Raw genomic sequence first — 15,626 nt, 5'->3', positions numbered from 1 at the left:
CACCGGTGTCCTCTGATGGAGAGTGGTCATTGGTGGGCTTTAGGCTTACATTTCCTCAATAGACCACTGATGACTTATCTTGAACGAAGGTCTGTCCCACAGCCCCTTCGTGGTGCAAAAGCGCACCTTAATTAATCCTCTGTATTTTGTCGACCTTGCAGGAGAATTATCAAAAATTACATCCCAGAATAACGTCTTCACGGAAGACGACAGCACTAATCTCTCCAGACCTTGGCGCGCTGCTGTCAGAGATCTTTTTGATGACTGTACAATCACGATTATTTTCTCAGAAACCGGAAATGAGCTCGTCGGACATTGTGGACTTACATAATGTCTTTGTGCGGAATTCAATCCGGAAAACCCACCCAGTATTACATAATTATGCGGGTGTCTTTTCTTTATTTATGTAATATAGTTATGTATTACAAGTTACGTACCTATACAAATTTATGATTTTTTCCCCTTTCGGTAGCATTAGTGATTACGAGTTTCAATACTGTTCTAGAAACACGAAAATTTCGCTAGCGTTTGGACAACTGAGTCGCTTTACTTTTGTCAGCTTCTATGAAGCAATGTGCTGAGATTGCTGTTCCCTGCATATTCTCGTGTGATTTTAGCACACCAGCCAGGGTTAAACTACGCAATTGGAAAGTGGAAGGACAGGTTATGTGTCTACTGTGTACGTAACCTTTGCACGGCCTCTGACCAGACTATCTCCACATCTTACCTCTGTGCAAAGCTATGATTGCTATAGTACTACCACAACTCACTGTAGGTGCATCACTGCAGATACTGTGTATTTTCCCTGAAATACCCGATGTGCTGACGTGGGACTCGTTCGGCAGCGGCGTGGAAAATCATCAAACAGATGCTGCCGCCCAAGTCGCACCAGCTCATCAAGTTCGTCAATAAGAAGGACATCGGAACGGTGATCCCTCCGGAGCACACGCTGGTCCGGTGGGGTGGCAAGGACCCCTGGTCCTACACCTACCGGCAGGAGGACTGCGAGATGCCGCCGTCTCCCTTCCTCGGCCAGCAGGTCAGTGTACAGAAAGACCTCATCTGAAAGGAGTAGATTTCTGACGAGCTTTTTCTTCAATCCGAATTTTAATGGCGCTACCATGACGTTTTGTTTCTTCCTGGCTGGTGCCTATACAACGTCAGTGAGATATGGAAACTTTAATGCCGCACTATCATAAATGTGTCCGTTTCTCGCCGCTCGTCAGGAGAGCCCCGGGAGCGGGGACACGGACACCGTCTCGGCGGACAGTGGCTCCTCCCGGGAGCAGCCCTCCCCTCCGCCGGGCGCAGGGGGCGCTGACGACGGTCGCCAGGGGTCGCGCGGCGCGGAGCAGGCCTCCGACCAGCCCCCGGAGGCGCCGGTGCGCCGGCGGACGGCCGGCCGGCGCGCCACCCCTCCGCCGTCGGGCACGCAGCGGGCGCCGCTCAGCCACAGCAGCCTGCTGCACTACCGCAGCGTGGTGGATATCGCCGGCAGCGCGGCCGAGCGCCGGGCCAAGGTAACCAGCGGCGCCGAGGAGCGGGACGGGCAGGTGCCGCCCGCGCCCGCCTGAGCGGGGTGGCCAGGTGCACCTACTCTGCCGAGATAAGCAGAACGGGAGGGATGGCAGGGGTGCCTACCTACTGCGACTGTCCCTAACTGTCCTACCTCACCAGACGTGGACCAAACTGCCGCTGGACACTCGATAATACTAGACCACTCCGCTTCGCTCTCTTGAATAGTTATTCTGGGAAACTTTATAGGGCTGGTTTGTCAGTTTTTCCATCATATTGTGTGTGACACAAGGCTATCAAATGTTTTTGCCTTCAGATGTTTTCTTGTTTGTGTTTAGGTAGCTCACTTGCACTTGCGTTATACGGGTATATTACCTATATGCTTCATCAAATGCTTTTCGAATTATGTTAGGGAACTGTCATCTTAATCATGCATTGTATCATGGAACTGCAAGCTACCCATGATTTTTTGCTTTTGATACCGTCTTCTCCGAACTTGAATGTACTTGAACTGTTTTTGTTGTCTGAAATATAAATGGCATTATCAGCTTGTGAGCAGTATTTTGCCTTTTTGGTGCATCTAATTGATCCCGAATCAAAGACAGACCGAGAACCACATTTAGGGCGCATGGAGCAGTAGTAAACACCGATCGTCATCTTGTGCCACCAGCAGGATTTGTCGGATGATAGCGGCGCATCCTGCGACGAGACTTCGGACCAGTCGCTGCCGGGCGGCGAGGACACTACAGCGGAAATCGGTGCGTTCGCACCCCGAATCGGTTAGCGGTATACTAGTGGCTTGGTGAACGGTGAACGCATGATGGTGTGGGCGAGGAAACATAACGCTGGTTTAGGGGTGAGCCAATGGTGATGGTGGCCCCGGGTGACGGGGTTTCGTGGATAAATAAAATTGCATGACATGTTTTTAATCGCGAGGGTTTGGGAAGACACATGTTTACCACATTGATGTCTTACATTGCTGAATTATGTGGATGCTTGTAACAAGATAGCGCCACTGCTCAACCATCACGGGCGTCGCATCTATGCTGCACTTCGCCTATATAGCTTCAATAAAACATCGGCAAGCACGGCTGGGAGAGCATGCTTGAAGACGTTTTGTCAAACATTAGCGTTCCTACACTAATGGTCCCGGCGGCACCAGACATGCTCGCAGTACCTAGGCATTCGGAGAATTAGAAAACACGAATGTGTAGCGTTTTGTTGCAAGGCTACCTTCCTGAGACACTCGCTTATCAATCCACAGTACTTACGAACCCGGACGTGTCTCCGAAATATTAATGTTTCACTTACATGTAAGTGACATGCGTTACTTCCGTGTCACCATTCACCGGTACATATTTTGCACAGGCATAGGATAAACCAAAGCTAAAGAACCCATCGGTTGTTTGTTACGTCATGTGATGGTGTGCCAGTGACTTGAGTCTTGACGAGTGACTTGTAAATTTCGTGAGAAATCACGAAATGCACATTCACGAACTCGCGATAGCACGCTGAAAAAAATTGCGCACCGTGTGCCTGGATTCCTCCCAAGAGTTACATTAACTAACAGCCTACTGTGATTGTAACTGTCACAACTCACAGACATTCAGGCGTTTACAAGTTTGTCGGGATGATGACGGGTAAGCGCCATCTCCCGTCTCGCTTTGTCACAATGGAGCCTTTGTTCCGTCACGGCACGAGTTTAGAGCCTGTTGTAGGTGGCAGGTATGTTCGTGTCTCGCCTCGGCTGACACATTGACTGTGGCTGGCCGCTGACCGCAGGTGACCTGCTCAAGATCAGTCCGGGAGACGAAATTCAGTTCGCCACGGATGCAGTGGAGGCCAGGCGACCGCTGATGCTGAAAAACATTCACCGGACTCCCGTCGCATTTAAGGTAAGCCAGTGCCCTGTCTGTTCAAAGTGTGCTATATTATATTTGCTCAAATCGCTTGTTAGGTGTAAAGACGCGACAAGCACGTAAAAGCAAACACTTCTCGAAGAAAGAGTGACATTACCACAAGTCTCCAAAAAATTACAGTCAGTAACAAATGCACAGCTATATGTTAGTCGTTTCCCAGCTAAGAGGCAAGAGCGGAACAATGCAGTAAATGGTCATCTCACTCTGGGCGGCCGCTCGTTAGCTCCGAGAAGCTCGCCCACCCAGACACCTCGCAAGTACAACTAAATGGGCTTAGTCACCCGTTACCCTCCTGACGATCATGTAGTAATGCTACATATATGCCCACCGCTAAAGTAATGTGCGGTTTTACCAATCTCAACAGATATATTTGACTGAAGATTTTTAAATACGGAGTGATCCAGGAGTAGACAGCTAAAGATAACTATAAGCTGCAAGAGCATATAGCAGCTGCAAGAATTAGAACACATGTAAGCTACATTCCAAGTTTCATTGTAGTCTGGCAAATCGTTCCGAAGATACAGATGCAAAGCATAACCACGACTGATACCGCACATTACTTGTGCGGTGGACTGTACATACCTACTGCTGGTGAATTCAACCAGCACGAGAAAAGAAATACCGTGATCTAGAACGTATATTACTCTATTAGATATTGTTCGGCTGGCTAATGGAAGCTAATTAAGGATTTAGGTCGATAATCACAACGCATCACATTACTGGCAAGCTTACTATTTTATGTTATCATGTACCGTCACCATATGCCATCAAGACAGTACCTTCATCGCTCCCGCCTCCCGATCAGCGACTGACGTCATACGGCACGGAATGCCGTATCATTCAGCCGTTTTGTGATACGGCGCGGCCTTATAACTGCGTATCGCTGAGCCGTGTTATGCGGCACAGTCTACCTATGCAGCGTATCGCTAAACTGTGTCACGCGGCACAGTCTACCTCTGCGGCGTATGATGTCATGCGGCACAGTCTACCTATGCAGTGTGTTGTGTAATGCGGCACAGTCTACCTCTGCGGCGTGTGATGTCATGCGGCGCAGTCTACCTGTGCGGCGTATTGTGTAATGCGGCACAGTCTAACTACGTGGTGTATGGTGTAATATGGCACAGTCTACCTATACAGTATGTAGCTCTCGCTATGTAATGCGGCACAGTCTACCTACGTGGCGTACGGTGTATTGCGGCACAGTCTACCTATACAGTATGTAGCTCTCGCTGTGTAATGCGGAACAGTCTACCTACGCGGCGTATGGTGTAATGTGGCACAGTCTACCCATGCAGCGTATCGCTGTGTGATGCGGTAATGTAGCGTCTCGCTTAGCTGTGTTCGCGTTATCACATCCCCTGTAAACTAACTGCATCTCCCGTCAGTTTGGAACTTCTGCCACGAGCCGCACAATCCGACCTTTTACGCACAGCTTGCATACGCGTCTGCAGCCGTATTGGCGTTTACGATTGCATCAATGGCTGTTTTCTGGAACATTTGTGCGATGAGAAGCATGCGTATACATAAGCACAGCTGCCTGTAATCAGACGATCCTTGCTATGAAGTTCAGACAGTAAATGCACTCTCCGGCACGAATCATTCACCCACACTGTTCCGTCCACAGGTAAAGATCACGGCGCCGGAGAAGTTCCGCGTGCGCCCGTCGTGCGGTGTGGTGGCCCCGGGTCGCCGGGTGACGGTCGAGCTGCGCCTGGCGCCCGGCGTGGCCGCCCAGCAGGCCGTCTGCGAGAAGTTCCTGCTGGTCGCCGCACCCGTGCAGCCGCAGCAGGTCGCCGCCGGTGACATGGACACCATCTGGAGGGTGAGACAATCGAGTCGGCGGCGGAGGAACGGTTGGATTTAGTGTGGGGAGCCCTGAGCTGGGGGTGAATTCTGCCGTCCTCACTGCCCTGAAATCGAACCTTAGATCATTTCAGTGTTCGCTAGGCGACTTCGAAACATTTTAAAGCTCAACACTAGCCAATACACTTTCTGAGGACGTTGTTGGTACCGTTTGCCCTGATTTATTTTGTATTTTATTTATTATGCCATAGTTTCATTCAATGTTTAACACATGCCGGACGCCGCTCGTGCCCTGACCGTTCTAACCGCTGCAGTCGCCTGTGTGCTTTCTGTCCCGTGCCCTGACCCCGCGTGTCTCGTCTGCCCGCTGCTCTGTCCCGCTGTCCCGTACTCTGACCTCTCATCTCTTTTGGACGCTGTCCTGCGCCCTGAACCCTCGTCTTGTTTGCTCACCGTTCTGTGCCCTGACTCCTCGTGTGTCGTCTGCCCGCTGCCCTGACCCCTCTTGGCTGTTCTGTCCTCCACCGTCTGCCACTCTGTTCTGACCTGCGGTATCAGTTCTATCTGTTCTGCCCTCTGCTCTCAGACACTGCCGGCCGAGGTGCGGCTGGAGCGCCGGCTGCGCTGCGCGCCGGCCCCCGAGCGGCCTCTGCTCACCCTGGTACGCGGCCTCGGCCAGCAGCTGGAGTCCGTGTCGCAGCGGCTGGCGCGCCAGCAGGCGCTCTCGCAGCAGGTGGCGCGCCACGGGGCGGCCACACACCGCTGGCTGGTGCTCACGCTCTTCATCGTGGCCGTACTGGCGCTCTGCAACGCCTACCTGCTTTACAAGTCGTCCGGCGTGTGCGACCTGACACAGGCGAGTCGCCGCCGCCAGGCGCCGCGGCTGGCGCACGGATCCGTGCGACCATAGTCCAGCTGCTGAATTAATGTTTTGTAAATGCGAGTGCGATAAATACTGGACCGAAGAATTCTGGCTTGTTTGTCACATGATTTGCCCTTCCATCTCATCCACATGTATTATTTGAACACCTTGTCTACATAGGTACTGCCAAGCCCACTGACCTTTTTTCGCACTCCAGTGTTCAACAGTTCATCATTTTCTTCTCATCATTTAATAGCACAGTGCAACTGCTACGTTTTAACTGTTATGCGATGTTCTGTTTTACAGGCGGATATAATCGGGACCCCGTTCACGGTCCCGGGACTGTCCAGCTACCAAAGGTGATCTCCCGGATCAGAAACGTCATGTGATAGCGACTCGTGATCCAAAGTCGCGTGTCGGTGGGACTGGGTCTAGCGCGAGCCAGCGGTTGCAGCTCAAAAAAACCCAGATGCACAATGAATGCGGAGAAATGCGGTGGACTCCAGTCCTTTCCGGAGGCGTTATCTGACCCATCTGTCGTCCTTTCGGTTCGCGTCATCGTAAGCGATGATTTGACAGTGTATTGATGCCTGCCTAATGTCAAACGTCCTACATTTTTCTATGCGTTTTCTTTGGGTGACAGGGCCCTCAGTTACACGATGCAAAGACACTGGTTCACCATATTGTTTTGGATCGGTTAAAACTTGCAGATCACATGCTTAGTTAGAAGGCAAGGCTGTTTGTGACTGTAGAGATGGCTCGCTAAGGGAAGAAATTGTTATTTTTCTACAAGGCTGAATGTAGCTTGGTGAGGCTGGAGGCATTGCCAGCAGAGGTTTACTGCTGGCAACGCAATATTCCTGCTTGGAGCTTAACCGTTGCCATGGACACGAGCAGGACAAAACGTATCGGGAATGTTGCTCTAGACAGCCAACGTTGTCGGCGTGATTCGCGCTACTTTGGCTTCGGGAAACGGCATTGGGCTGGCGGAGCTCGGCACTGGCTCTGTTATGGTATGGAATTAGGGTGTGCTTCAGCCACGTAGCGTGTGGGAAGGGTTTCGGTGCGAAGAGTGTGGGTGATTCCGCTCGTACGAGGTATGTAGTTACATATTTGATTATTTCGAGCAATTATCAACGCTGAATAAGCCGTACTGTGTGAGATTCGCATACGCCAAGGCACAGACTTCTTCATATATACATATATATCGAAAAGTCTGTGGCCAAGGACATCATGTGGTTGCGATCGAGCCGACACCTGCGAGCCCGCTCGGTGGTGTTTCATGTTCGGTCGGCCTAGGGACCACTGTAACGTGTGTTCGATGTCTGTCCTGTATATGCACATGGCGAGTCAGCGACATTTTGTCGTAAAACGGCCGCTCAAGTATGCACGACGTGACAGCCGAACGTGGCGTGCGTATTGCATATGCTAAATATTGTGTACTGCGTAAAATTGTCTGAGAAGGATCAAATAAACATGTTTGTATATTGATGCAAGCACAAGTGTAAGTGCCATTTACTGCTAACAGTTGACAATAAACCGGCACGAATGTCTCGGATTTCATTCGTATCGGCACAGATAAGCTGCTTCATTGAATAAAGATTTATGATTACCTAGAGCCGCCGTATGTGTCTGCGTCAGTGGCGGTATGAATATGGACGCTCGGTGCGCTGCAGGCGCGGTTGTAATGTTGTTACGTAGTTACCAGCTTCGCGCTCACATATTGCCACAGTACTCTTAGTGTATCCATAACAATTAGGATAGCAGATAACGATAATAAATCATTATTCAGATGCGCTTACCCGTACCTACCTACTGGGACAAATTGGAAATAATGCACAAGGCTTTCGATGTGAAAATATATTGGACACTGTTCAGCTGCTCTCAGATATATGTATAGAGGGTATTCTCATATCGAAAGCTTGATGCGTGTAATTTGACACAAATGCAGTTTTTTCAACATTGGTACCTGACAAGTACAACTATAGGTATTTGACTTTTTCTTCTAATATTTGGTCCCGTTTTCAGAATCCAGTAATGCTTTTCCTAATATATTTTCAGCGAGTGATCGCTACCGCTGACTGACCTAAATCTGTTTATGGACCTGCTTCATCTGCGGATATACCAGTGTCGTCAGGTTGCGTCTCATTTTTCTCAAAGACATATAGCTATAGGCGGGGTGAGCCAGGATCTGATCTGTCCTGGCTGTCCGTTCTCGCCCAAATATAGCCTCTGACTGTCCGGCTTCGCTCAGCTTCTTGCGTAAGAAGCTAAAGGACGCTCAGATAAGCCTCCCCAGCCAAAAATGGCGCTAATGGTTCGTGGGCATCACGAGCCGTCAACGTATCATCAAAGAACTCTTTTCATTAGCCCGCACCCCACTGGGGTCTGCGTATAACGCACCCTACTGGGGAGAGGGGGGAGTGGGCAATTCATAGCCCCCCTCCTAACTCTGAAGCTACTGGGCCGATCGTCAAAATTCAAACGCTGTCTGATAGTTCCGGAAAAACTGTCGAACGAAACCAAATGTCATTGACCTCAAGGTCACCGATGACTTCACAGGTCAGGTCAAAGTAAAAATTATCAATGTTTGGCTTGTTCACATTTTGGGCTCTGGCCACCGTCTTAAAGGGACCCTCCCACCTTCAAAAAAGTTAATGAATTGGCATGAAAGTGATGTCGCTCGGTTCAGAAAGAGCAAAAACGAATATCTACCAAATTTCATCGAAAAATGTTCACCGGTTTTCAAGATATTAGACTTTTACTTTTGTTTACTTTTTGGGATCTCCGCTGTTCCAAGCGACTTTCTTTGAAAGTGCGGCATTTGTTGCGCGCAAAACAGCATATACCACCGCGTGCTACAAAACGTTTTAGTCAAACATTAAACGGACGTTCGAAAGCCGGATGACGTCATCAGATTCCCGTAATGGTTAAGAGATAGGGACCACGCTGGTCCCACCCTGCAAGTAAAGGGAAGAAATTTCTTGAACACCATAAAGCTGCGGGGGTTGAGACCAGGATAAATAGTGGTTTCTGAGCCTGGCCGCAAACTTGGCTATCTCAACTCAAAACTAATGTTAAGGTGGGAGGGTCCCTTACAAGTCAGATCAGGTTCATTTTTTTATTTACACACTCGTGAACAGATACTTAAGATACCCTGAAGGTACCATACTTGTACTTTGATTTTCAGGTCAGGGTCAGGTCATCACAGGTCACGGAAATCTTACATCATGCATTGGTCACGTGACGGAACTTTTATGGTCCATTTAGGCCATATATTTCGAATTCGATGTCGTCGTCTATGTCGTTTGAGGTCATTTTGAGTTGAATTTAGCTTGGGTCAGGCCACTTCAGGTAAAAAAGGTCAAATTTTAAAGTTGAATAAAAAACGTGTCTGTCGTACCCCCCCCCCCCCCATCGGGTTCAAAGGGATCCTCGGGTCCGAGAGGCCCAGTGGCGCCATTTGACCGCTGAGGGTTAACAATGGCCATATTTCGACTCAGAAGGGCCCCATGGGGCTCGCTAGAGCACCTCATGGGCCCTAAATAACCACACTAAGATCTCCATAAGGGCCCCACGCCGTCTTATGAGGGCCTCTTGCAGCTTTTAAGGGCCCCTCGGACCTCGGTGGTCTCCAAAGGCCCGTTACTGGCCTCTGATAGTTCTTACTCAACACCTGTACATCTAAAGGCCACCCACTGGTGACATTTGAGGGCCCCACACCAGTGACTCTGAGGGCCCAACCGGCGTCTGACAGTACCATGCCGGTCTCCAAAGGACCCCACAGGACTTCATCTGCCGGCCTAAGGGCCCCTTGCCGGTCACTGAGAACCCCCTGCCGGCTTGTAGAGGGTTCGCGTCAGCAGCTCTAAAGGCGCCACACCCGTCTGTAACGGCTCCACACCAGCGTCTATGAGGGCCCACAGCAACGCCTGTAAAGGCCCTCACCGCCGCATCTGAGAGAATTACACTAGCACTTCTGAGCGCCCACACCGGCACCTGCATGACGGCCCCACACCAGTGCCTCTAAAGGCACCTTACCGGCGGCTCTGAGGGCCCTACGCCGGTGATTCTAAGGGTGCTACCGATTACCGAAGGCACCACACAAGCCCTTAGTGAGCTTTAATCTCATACCGGCCTTCCGAGGGCGCCACGTCAGTGCACTCATTGACCCACACCCCTCCCTCACACCCGGAGCGGGTAAACTGTGTTATACCTATAGCAACAAGAACAACACATGCACAGCACACCGCTCTAAATTGATCACCACCAAATCGAGCACATTTAAAAACCGGGAAGCCGAACGGCAACTGTGTGCGAAAGATATATGCGTACCTTGTAAATGTAACGCCAGTTGGTTGTAAGAGCGGAGCGCCAACGCGTGTGTCGCCAGACAGACCAGGCAGAAATGGGACACAACGTTATCGCGGGCGCGCGTCCCCTAGCCTAAGTCACGTGACCGCGACGGACGTCTTGGCTGCGCAGCGGCCGCGCGCTGGTTCATTGCCCCTAGAGGGCCAAACAGAGAAGTCATGGTACCACAAAATTTTTCGCTCGTATACGATTGGAAAAAGCTCCTAGCTGCGCTAAACGCCGATTTCTCAAAGTTGACTCAGAATGGTCCAGTGTAAAATCTGGCCTGCCAAACTTATGGCCAAGGTCAGGGCCCAAACCATAGCGGAATGACAATATCACTGCAGATGTTATCAAATCGATACCGTATCAGCAGAAACCATTCAGATGGTAAGGCAAATGTCGTGTGTTGATGTTTAGATGTATAAAGGAAACAAGAAGGAAAGAAGTCCGGAAAAGGGAGGACAGATCCTTTCTCGCTGCCTCAATGTTGAGGGAGCGCCGCCCCCTCGGCTCTCACGTTGGGGGGGGGGGGGCAAGCGCCCCCGCTGCCCCCCCTGTTCCCGGGTTTATGTCTCAAGTTGTCTCAATATCTATGGGTAAAGGTCGAAGCGGTCGCCTCCGAAATAGTGCAGGATGGCATGTCTCAGCTCTGGACTGCTGCAGAACAGCCAGGAGTCGACGAGGTGGAACGAACCGCGCAGCACCATCATAACAAACCACAGGATCTGAGGATCATCGGAGTCCATGGTGGGGGCCAGCGCCGTGCTGCCCTCAGCCGTGGACTCGGCAAGAGGTCCGTCCTCTAGGGAGGCCTTGATATCCAGTACGGCCTTCAGCAGGGCAGTGATGCAGAACGGGATCAGGCAGACGCCGTACAGCACCATCACACGCAGCAGGTAGTAGAACGTGCGCACGTGCTTTCGCAGCCGTGCACGTTCGGCCAGCTCGTGCGGCAGCGCCGCCACGTTCGGGCGCAGCGTGCGGCGCGCCACGAGCAGCACGTCGATACAGAGGATGACGGTGGAGAAGCTGACCAGCAGGTTGACGCCGTTGTTGATCACCGTGCCGACGTCTCCGAACACCAGCTGCGAGGAGGAGGCGCACCGAGGGATCTCGGCCGGGAAGGGCGCGCCGGCCAGGTGACGCCACGTGACCACGTACCCGATGAGCAGCGCGATGAAGCCCAGCGTCTGCAGCAGCTGGCGGCCCACCGTGGACGAGGTGACCAGAAGCGGGTACAGCAGAGGGTTGTGGACGGCCGTGCGCCGGTCCAGCGCCAGCCAGAACATGGTGACGTTCGAGGCGGTCGAGCAGGCCGTGTTGACGACCATTAGCAGGGCGCACAGGACGCCCGAGCTGGTGGCCGACGGTTAGAAGGTGTTCAGCCACGAGTACACGACCATGATGAGCCCCACCACGCAGTCGGCGATGCTCATCACGCAGAGGTGGTAGTTGGTGGCCGAGCGGAGGTGCCGGTAGCGAGACACCACCACCGGCAGCACCCCGGACGTGGCCACGATCAGCAGACCGAGCAGGGTGCCGATTATCATCTTGGCAGCCATCGGGACGAGCTTCCAGTGGACGACGAGCAGTCGCTAATGACTATCCTGTTTGCTCGGGTGTCTTACCAATATTCTTTTTTTTAGCAATCCTTCTGTATGCGTGATAGTTGGAGTGGTCAGATTATCCGTATCAGGGGCATTCCACGTCAAGTGGGACAAAAAATGACGATTTTGAACCTCACCTCCTCCGATTTTTGCGAAACTTTGTGAAACTACTCATCTATATGTGAAAAGAAAGGAGACATTTTTTTGCCAAGATATGACGTCACGTTTCCGAGATACACGTCATCAAACATTGACTTCGGCAAGGCACATTATCATCTTTAAAGCGTCATAACTTTTAAAGTTTTAGACATATCACCACGCGACAAAGTTTGAAATGGAGGGAATAGATCAGGCTTTAAAGGGACACTCCCACCTTAACATTAGTTTTGAGTTGAAATAGCCAAATTGGTGGCCATGGCCTGCAAATACCGGTTTGGGCACTCACAACATCGACAAATGCTTTAATTCGGAGATATGGAATTTCAAACTTGCAGTTTTCGGATTCTAAGGGGCTAGTGCATTGGTATGCCCCCTTAGAATTTGTGACGTCAGCGGAGATCTAACGATTTTTAAATCTTTTACTAAAACGTTTGGTAGCACGCGGTGGTATATGCTGCTTTGCGCGCAACAAATGCCGCACTTTCAAATAAAGTCGCTAGGAACAGCGGAGATCCCAAAAAGTAAACAAAAGTAAAAGTCTAATATCTTAAAAACCGGTGAATATTTTTCGATGAAATTTGGTAGATATTCGTTTTCGCTCTTTCTGAACCGAGCGACATCACTTTCGTGCCAATTCATTAACTTTTTTGAAGGTGGGAGGGTCCCTTTAAGTTGAGGATCACAATATGGACGTCATTAACTAATTAGTGATCATAATTAAAATTCAAAAAATAAAGTTTGAATTTCTGAAAAATGGGTACCCTTCGATTTTGCTGATTTTTGCATATTTTATTCTTCCATACATTAGCTACTTCATATGAAAATTTCAGAATGGGCCGACGTCTACGTAACTGTCTTTTGGACTTCGTAATGTCTGGCACTCGCGCGTTTCGTTTTAGCAACCAAGGAGAGGCGCTACGCGGAGATGGTTCTTTCTACCTCAATCAAACCAAAGCAAACCTAACCTGACCTGACCTGACCTAATCTAACACGCGTAAACTTATGTATAGCCCTCACGGCAGTTGCTGGCTGGCCAAATGCTACTTAGATACGAACACTATAAAACAAAAATGAACGCGTGCGGTGTTAAAACACTTGAGGCTGACCAGCCACGAGCCAGCGACCTTTAGATTACGAGGTGGGTTAGGTACACTCGGCACACTAACTACTAAGCCACGAAGATAGCTGGTCATCGCTGAACTGTAAGCCAGTTTTCTTTTTTAATGATGCAATTGAGCATTCTCCCGGCAGCGCCTCTCTTTGGTTGCAAAAAGGAAATACGCCTGACTCTCCCAGCGCTAGGGGAGAAAGGCCCGGTTTAGTCAAAAAAGGGTATTAAAAAACGGAATTTGAATTGTAGGTGGGGCGGTGGGGAACTTTATCGTGTGCCAATTTCATGGCCCTAGATCAATATCTTCAAGATCAAATGAGGTTAAACGTGATTAAATTTGCTATAGGTAGTGAATATTTTGCGTTTATACGCCCATAGCGCTAAGAGTTAATGGCCGATTCCCCTATTTCTTCCTTTATACATTTGTAGTGTTATGAGAATCTCTAGCTAATGTGACCATAAATTTGGCAGTTATTGGCCTGCTAAGAGTAAGATGTCGCCGGCAGAGGCGGGGATCGGCCGAAGCGGGAAACGTTTCATTCACAGATTGTGTTTGCGCCCTAATAATTCAATTTTTATCTGTTGATTTTCTCATGTAGGTATTTGACCATTAGATTGCCTGTACATTTTTAAGCCTTCACACAAAATTTGACACGAATCGATCATAATCAGCGGTAAGAAGCGCGGTGCAAAGATGAACCGTCCCGCGCCGGCACACGGCACAGTCTACCATTCAGGCGTTAACCCGCGCCCTGCTGGGGGTCCTGGATTTCCACGCCCTGCTGGGGGGGGGGGGGTGTTCAAACACCCCCCCTTCTAACTCGGCTCCTGGGCCACGTAGCGATACGCGGAAGGCGGCGTTCGAAAGAGCGTAAAAAATAATGACGAAATCACTTCGGTCAATTTTTTGGTCAGGTCAAAGGTCAGGTCACCAGAGGTCACTGAAGGCAAAATTTCGCCGATTTCCAGGTCGAATGTCGACAATTTCCAAGAAGCCAGCGCATAACTCGGGAACCAATAGAGCTACAGCGCTGCGGAAAAGCGCATTCGATAGCCCTATTAACGCTCTTTCTGAGTAATTCTCTCAGAATTGACCTAGCGCCAACGGTTTTGCCTGCAGGGGGTAAAAACTGCAAAAATAGCCGATTTTTTCGGAAACAGTTTTTCTGCAATAACTTTTGACCCAAACCTTGTACGAGCTTACTTTTACCGGCATCGTGTTCCTCTCGTCAAGACGCATCGAATGAACTATAACTTGACCTTGAAAGGTCAACTTGAAAATTTGACCTCAGGTCAAGGTCATGACCTGACCGGAAAGGGTCATGTTGCATATCAGTCGATCCGTATCGTCCAGCTGAACACATCTAAGGCGTTTTCATCGCTCTAGCATGCCTCTATCAAAAGTTATTTGCGAAAAACTGTTAGATACCATTCGTGACCTAAGATGACCTCAGGGGCATAACCAGGGGTCACGGACACCATTTTCATGTTCAGTGTGTCTAAACCACTTGTAATTCAGTGTTTGGGAGTGTTTATAATGCTTTTCGTCCAAAAGAGGCGCATTTCAATTTTCTCCCATTGACTTATAATGGGGAGGTCGCAAAATTGACCTGACCTTAGGTCATCGATATCAAAATTCTGAGATATACATTTTGTACATGCTATTGTTCTTAGTAATCGCTGAAAGTTTCAAAGCGATCGGTCACTCGGTGTAGCTATGGCAGACATTGAAACTTTTTATGAGGTGAGGTCACTTCAAGTGACCTGGTGACCTGACCTTGAATGACCTTGGTCTGAAATTTTCACAACATGTGTAGAATTGATGTATGATAAGGTGTACCAAAAACGGCGGCGCTCCGCGCCGCCGTTTTTGAGATATCCGCGAAAAACCACAGGGGGGGTGTTCAAACACCCCCCCCAGCAGGGCGCGGGTTAAAGGGACAGTATCATCGAAAAAAAAATCCATGTATGGAGCTGATTTTTTCTTTACTAGCATTTCTTATTTTTCTGAATCAGAAAAACATAGTTTGAGGACCGAACTCGGTGAAAAATATTGCAACCACATTTCATTTTCATGATTCATTTTCATGAGCGAACCACCACTATACAAGCATGGCCGCCAGTTTGGAAGCATGCAAAATTACTACAGAACTGGCGCAGCTAATACATTATTGGCGCTACGCTTACGCGGTCGTTCTTCTGATTGAGTTGTCCTTAGGGAGAGGTAGCCTTAGGTATTGCCTATAAAAATATAACGTGACAATTGGAGGGAGTGACAATTGGACGTGACAATT

The 15,626-nt window shown here is 49.7% G+C and overlaps 2 protein-coding genes across 2 annotated transcripts in view; one reads left to right on the top strand and one right to left on the bottom strand.

Annotated features, from left to right (window-relative positions):
• LOC122379048 (motile sperm domain-containing protein 2-like) overlaps positions 1-7,650 on the top strand; it is a 36,924-nt gene extending 29,274 nt beyond the window's left edge. The window contains exons 5-11 of the mRNA XM_043360917.1: positions 846-1,039; positions 1,227-1,520; positions 2,186-2,273; positions 3,298-3,410; positions 5,059-5,256; positions 5,824-6,093; positions 6,406-7,650. Coding sequence (XP_043216852.1) covers positions 846-1,039; positions 1,227-1,520; positions 2,186-2,273; positions 3,298-3,410; positions 5,059-5,256; positions 5,824-6,093; positions 6,406-6,462 — 1,214 coding nt within the window. The 3' untranslated portion in view covers positions 6,463-7,650. The remainder of the gene's footprint in view (positions 1-845; positions 1,040-1,226; positions 1,521-2,185; positions 2,274-3,297; positions 3,411-5,058; positions 5,257-5,823; positions 6,094-6,405) is intronic.
• Positions 7,651-11,045: 3,395 nt separating this feature from the next.
• On the bottom strand, positions 11,046-12,017 carry LOC122379039 (growth hormone secretagogue receptor type 1-like). Its single transcript, XM_043360904.1, has 2 exons — positions 11,851-12,017; positions 11,046-11,811 (listed from the first exon to the last, which is right to left on the bottom strand). Exons 1-2 carry the CDS (start codon positions 12,015-12,017, stop codon positions 11,046-11,048), a joined length of 933 nt encoding a protein of 310 aa, XP_043216839.1.
• Positions 12,018-15,626: the final 3,609 nt, after the last annotated feature.

The sequence above is a fragment of the Amphibalanus amphitrite genome, unplaced genomic scaffold, assembly GCF_019059575.1.
Source record: "Amphibalanus amphitrite isolate SeventyFive unplaced genomic scaffold, NRLGWU_Aamphi_draft 000070F_arrow, whole genome shotgun sequence".
In the NCBI taxonomy this organism is placed as follows: Eukaryota; Metazoa; Arthropoda; class Thecostraca; order Balanomorpha; family Balanidae; genus Amphibalanus; species Amphibalanus amphitrite.
The sequence above is the reverse complement of the archived record's forward strand: the minus strand, read 5'-3'. Positions and strand labels throughout refer to the sequence as shown.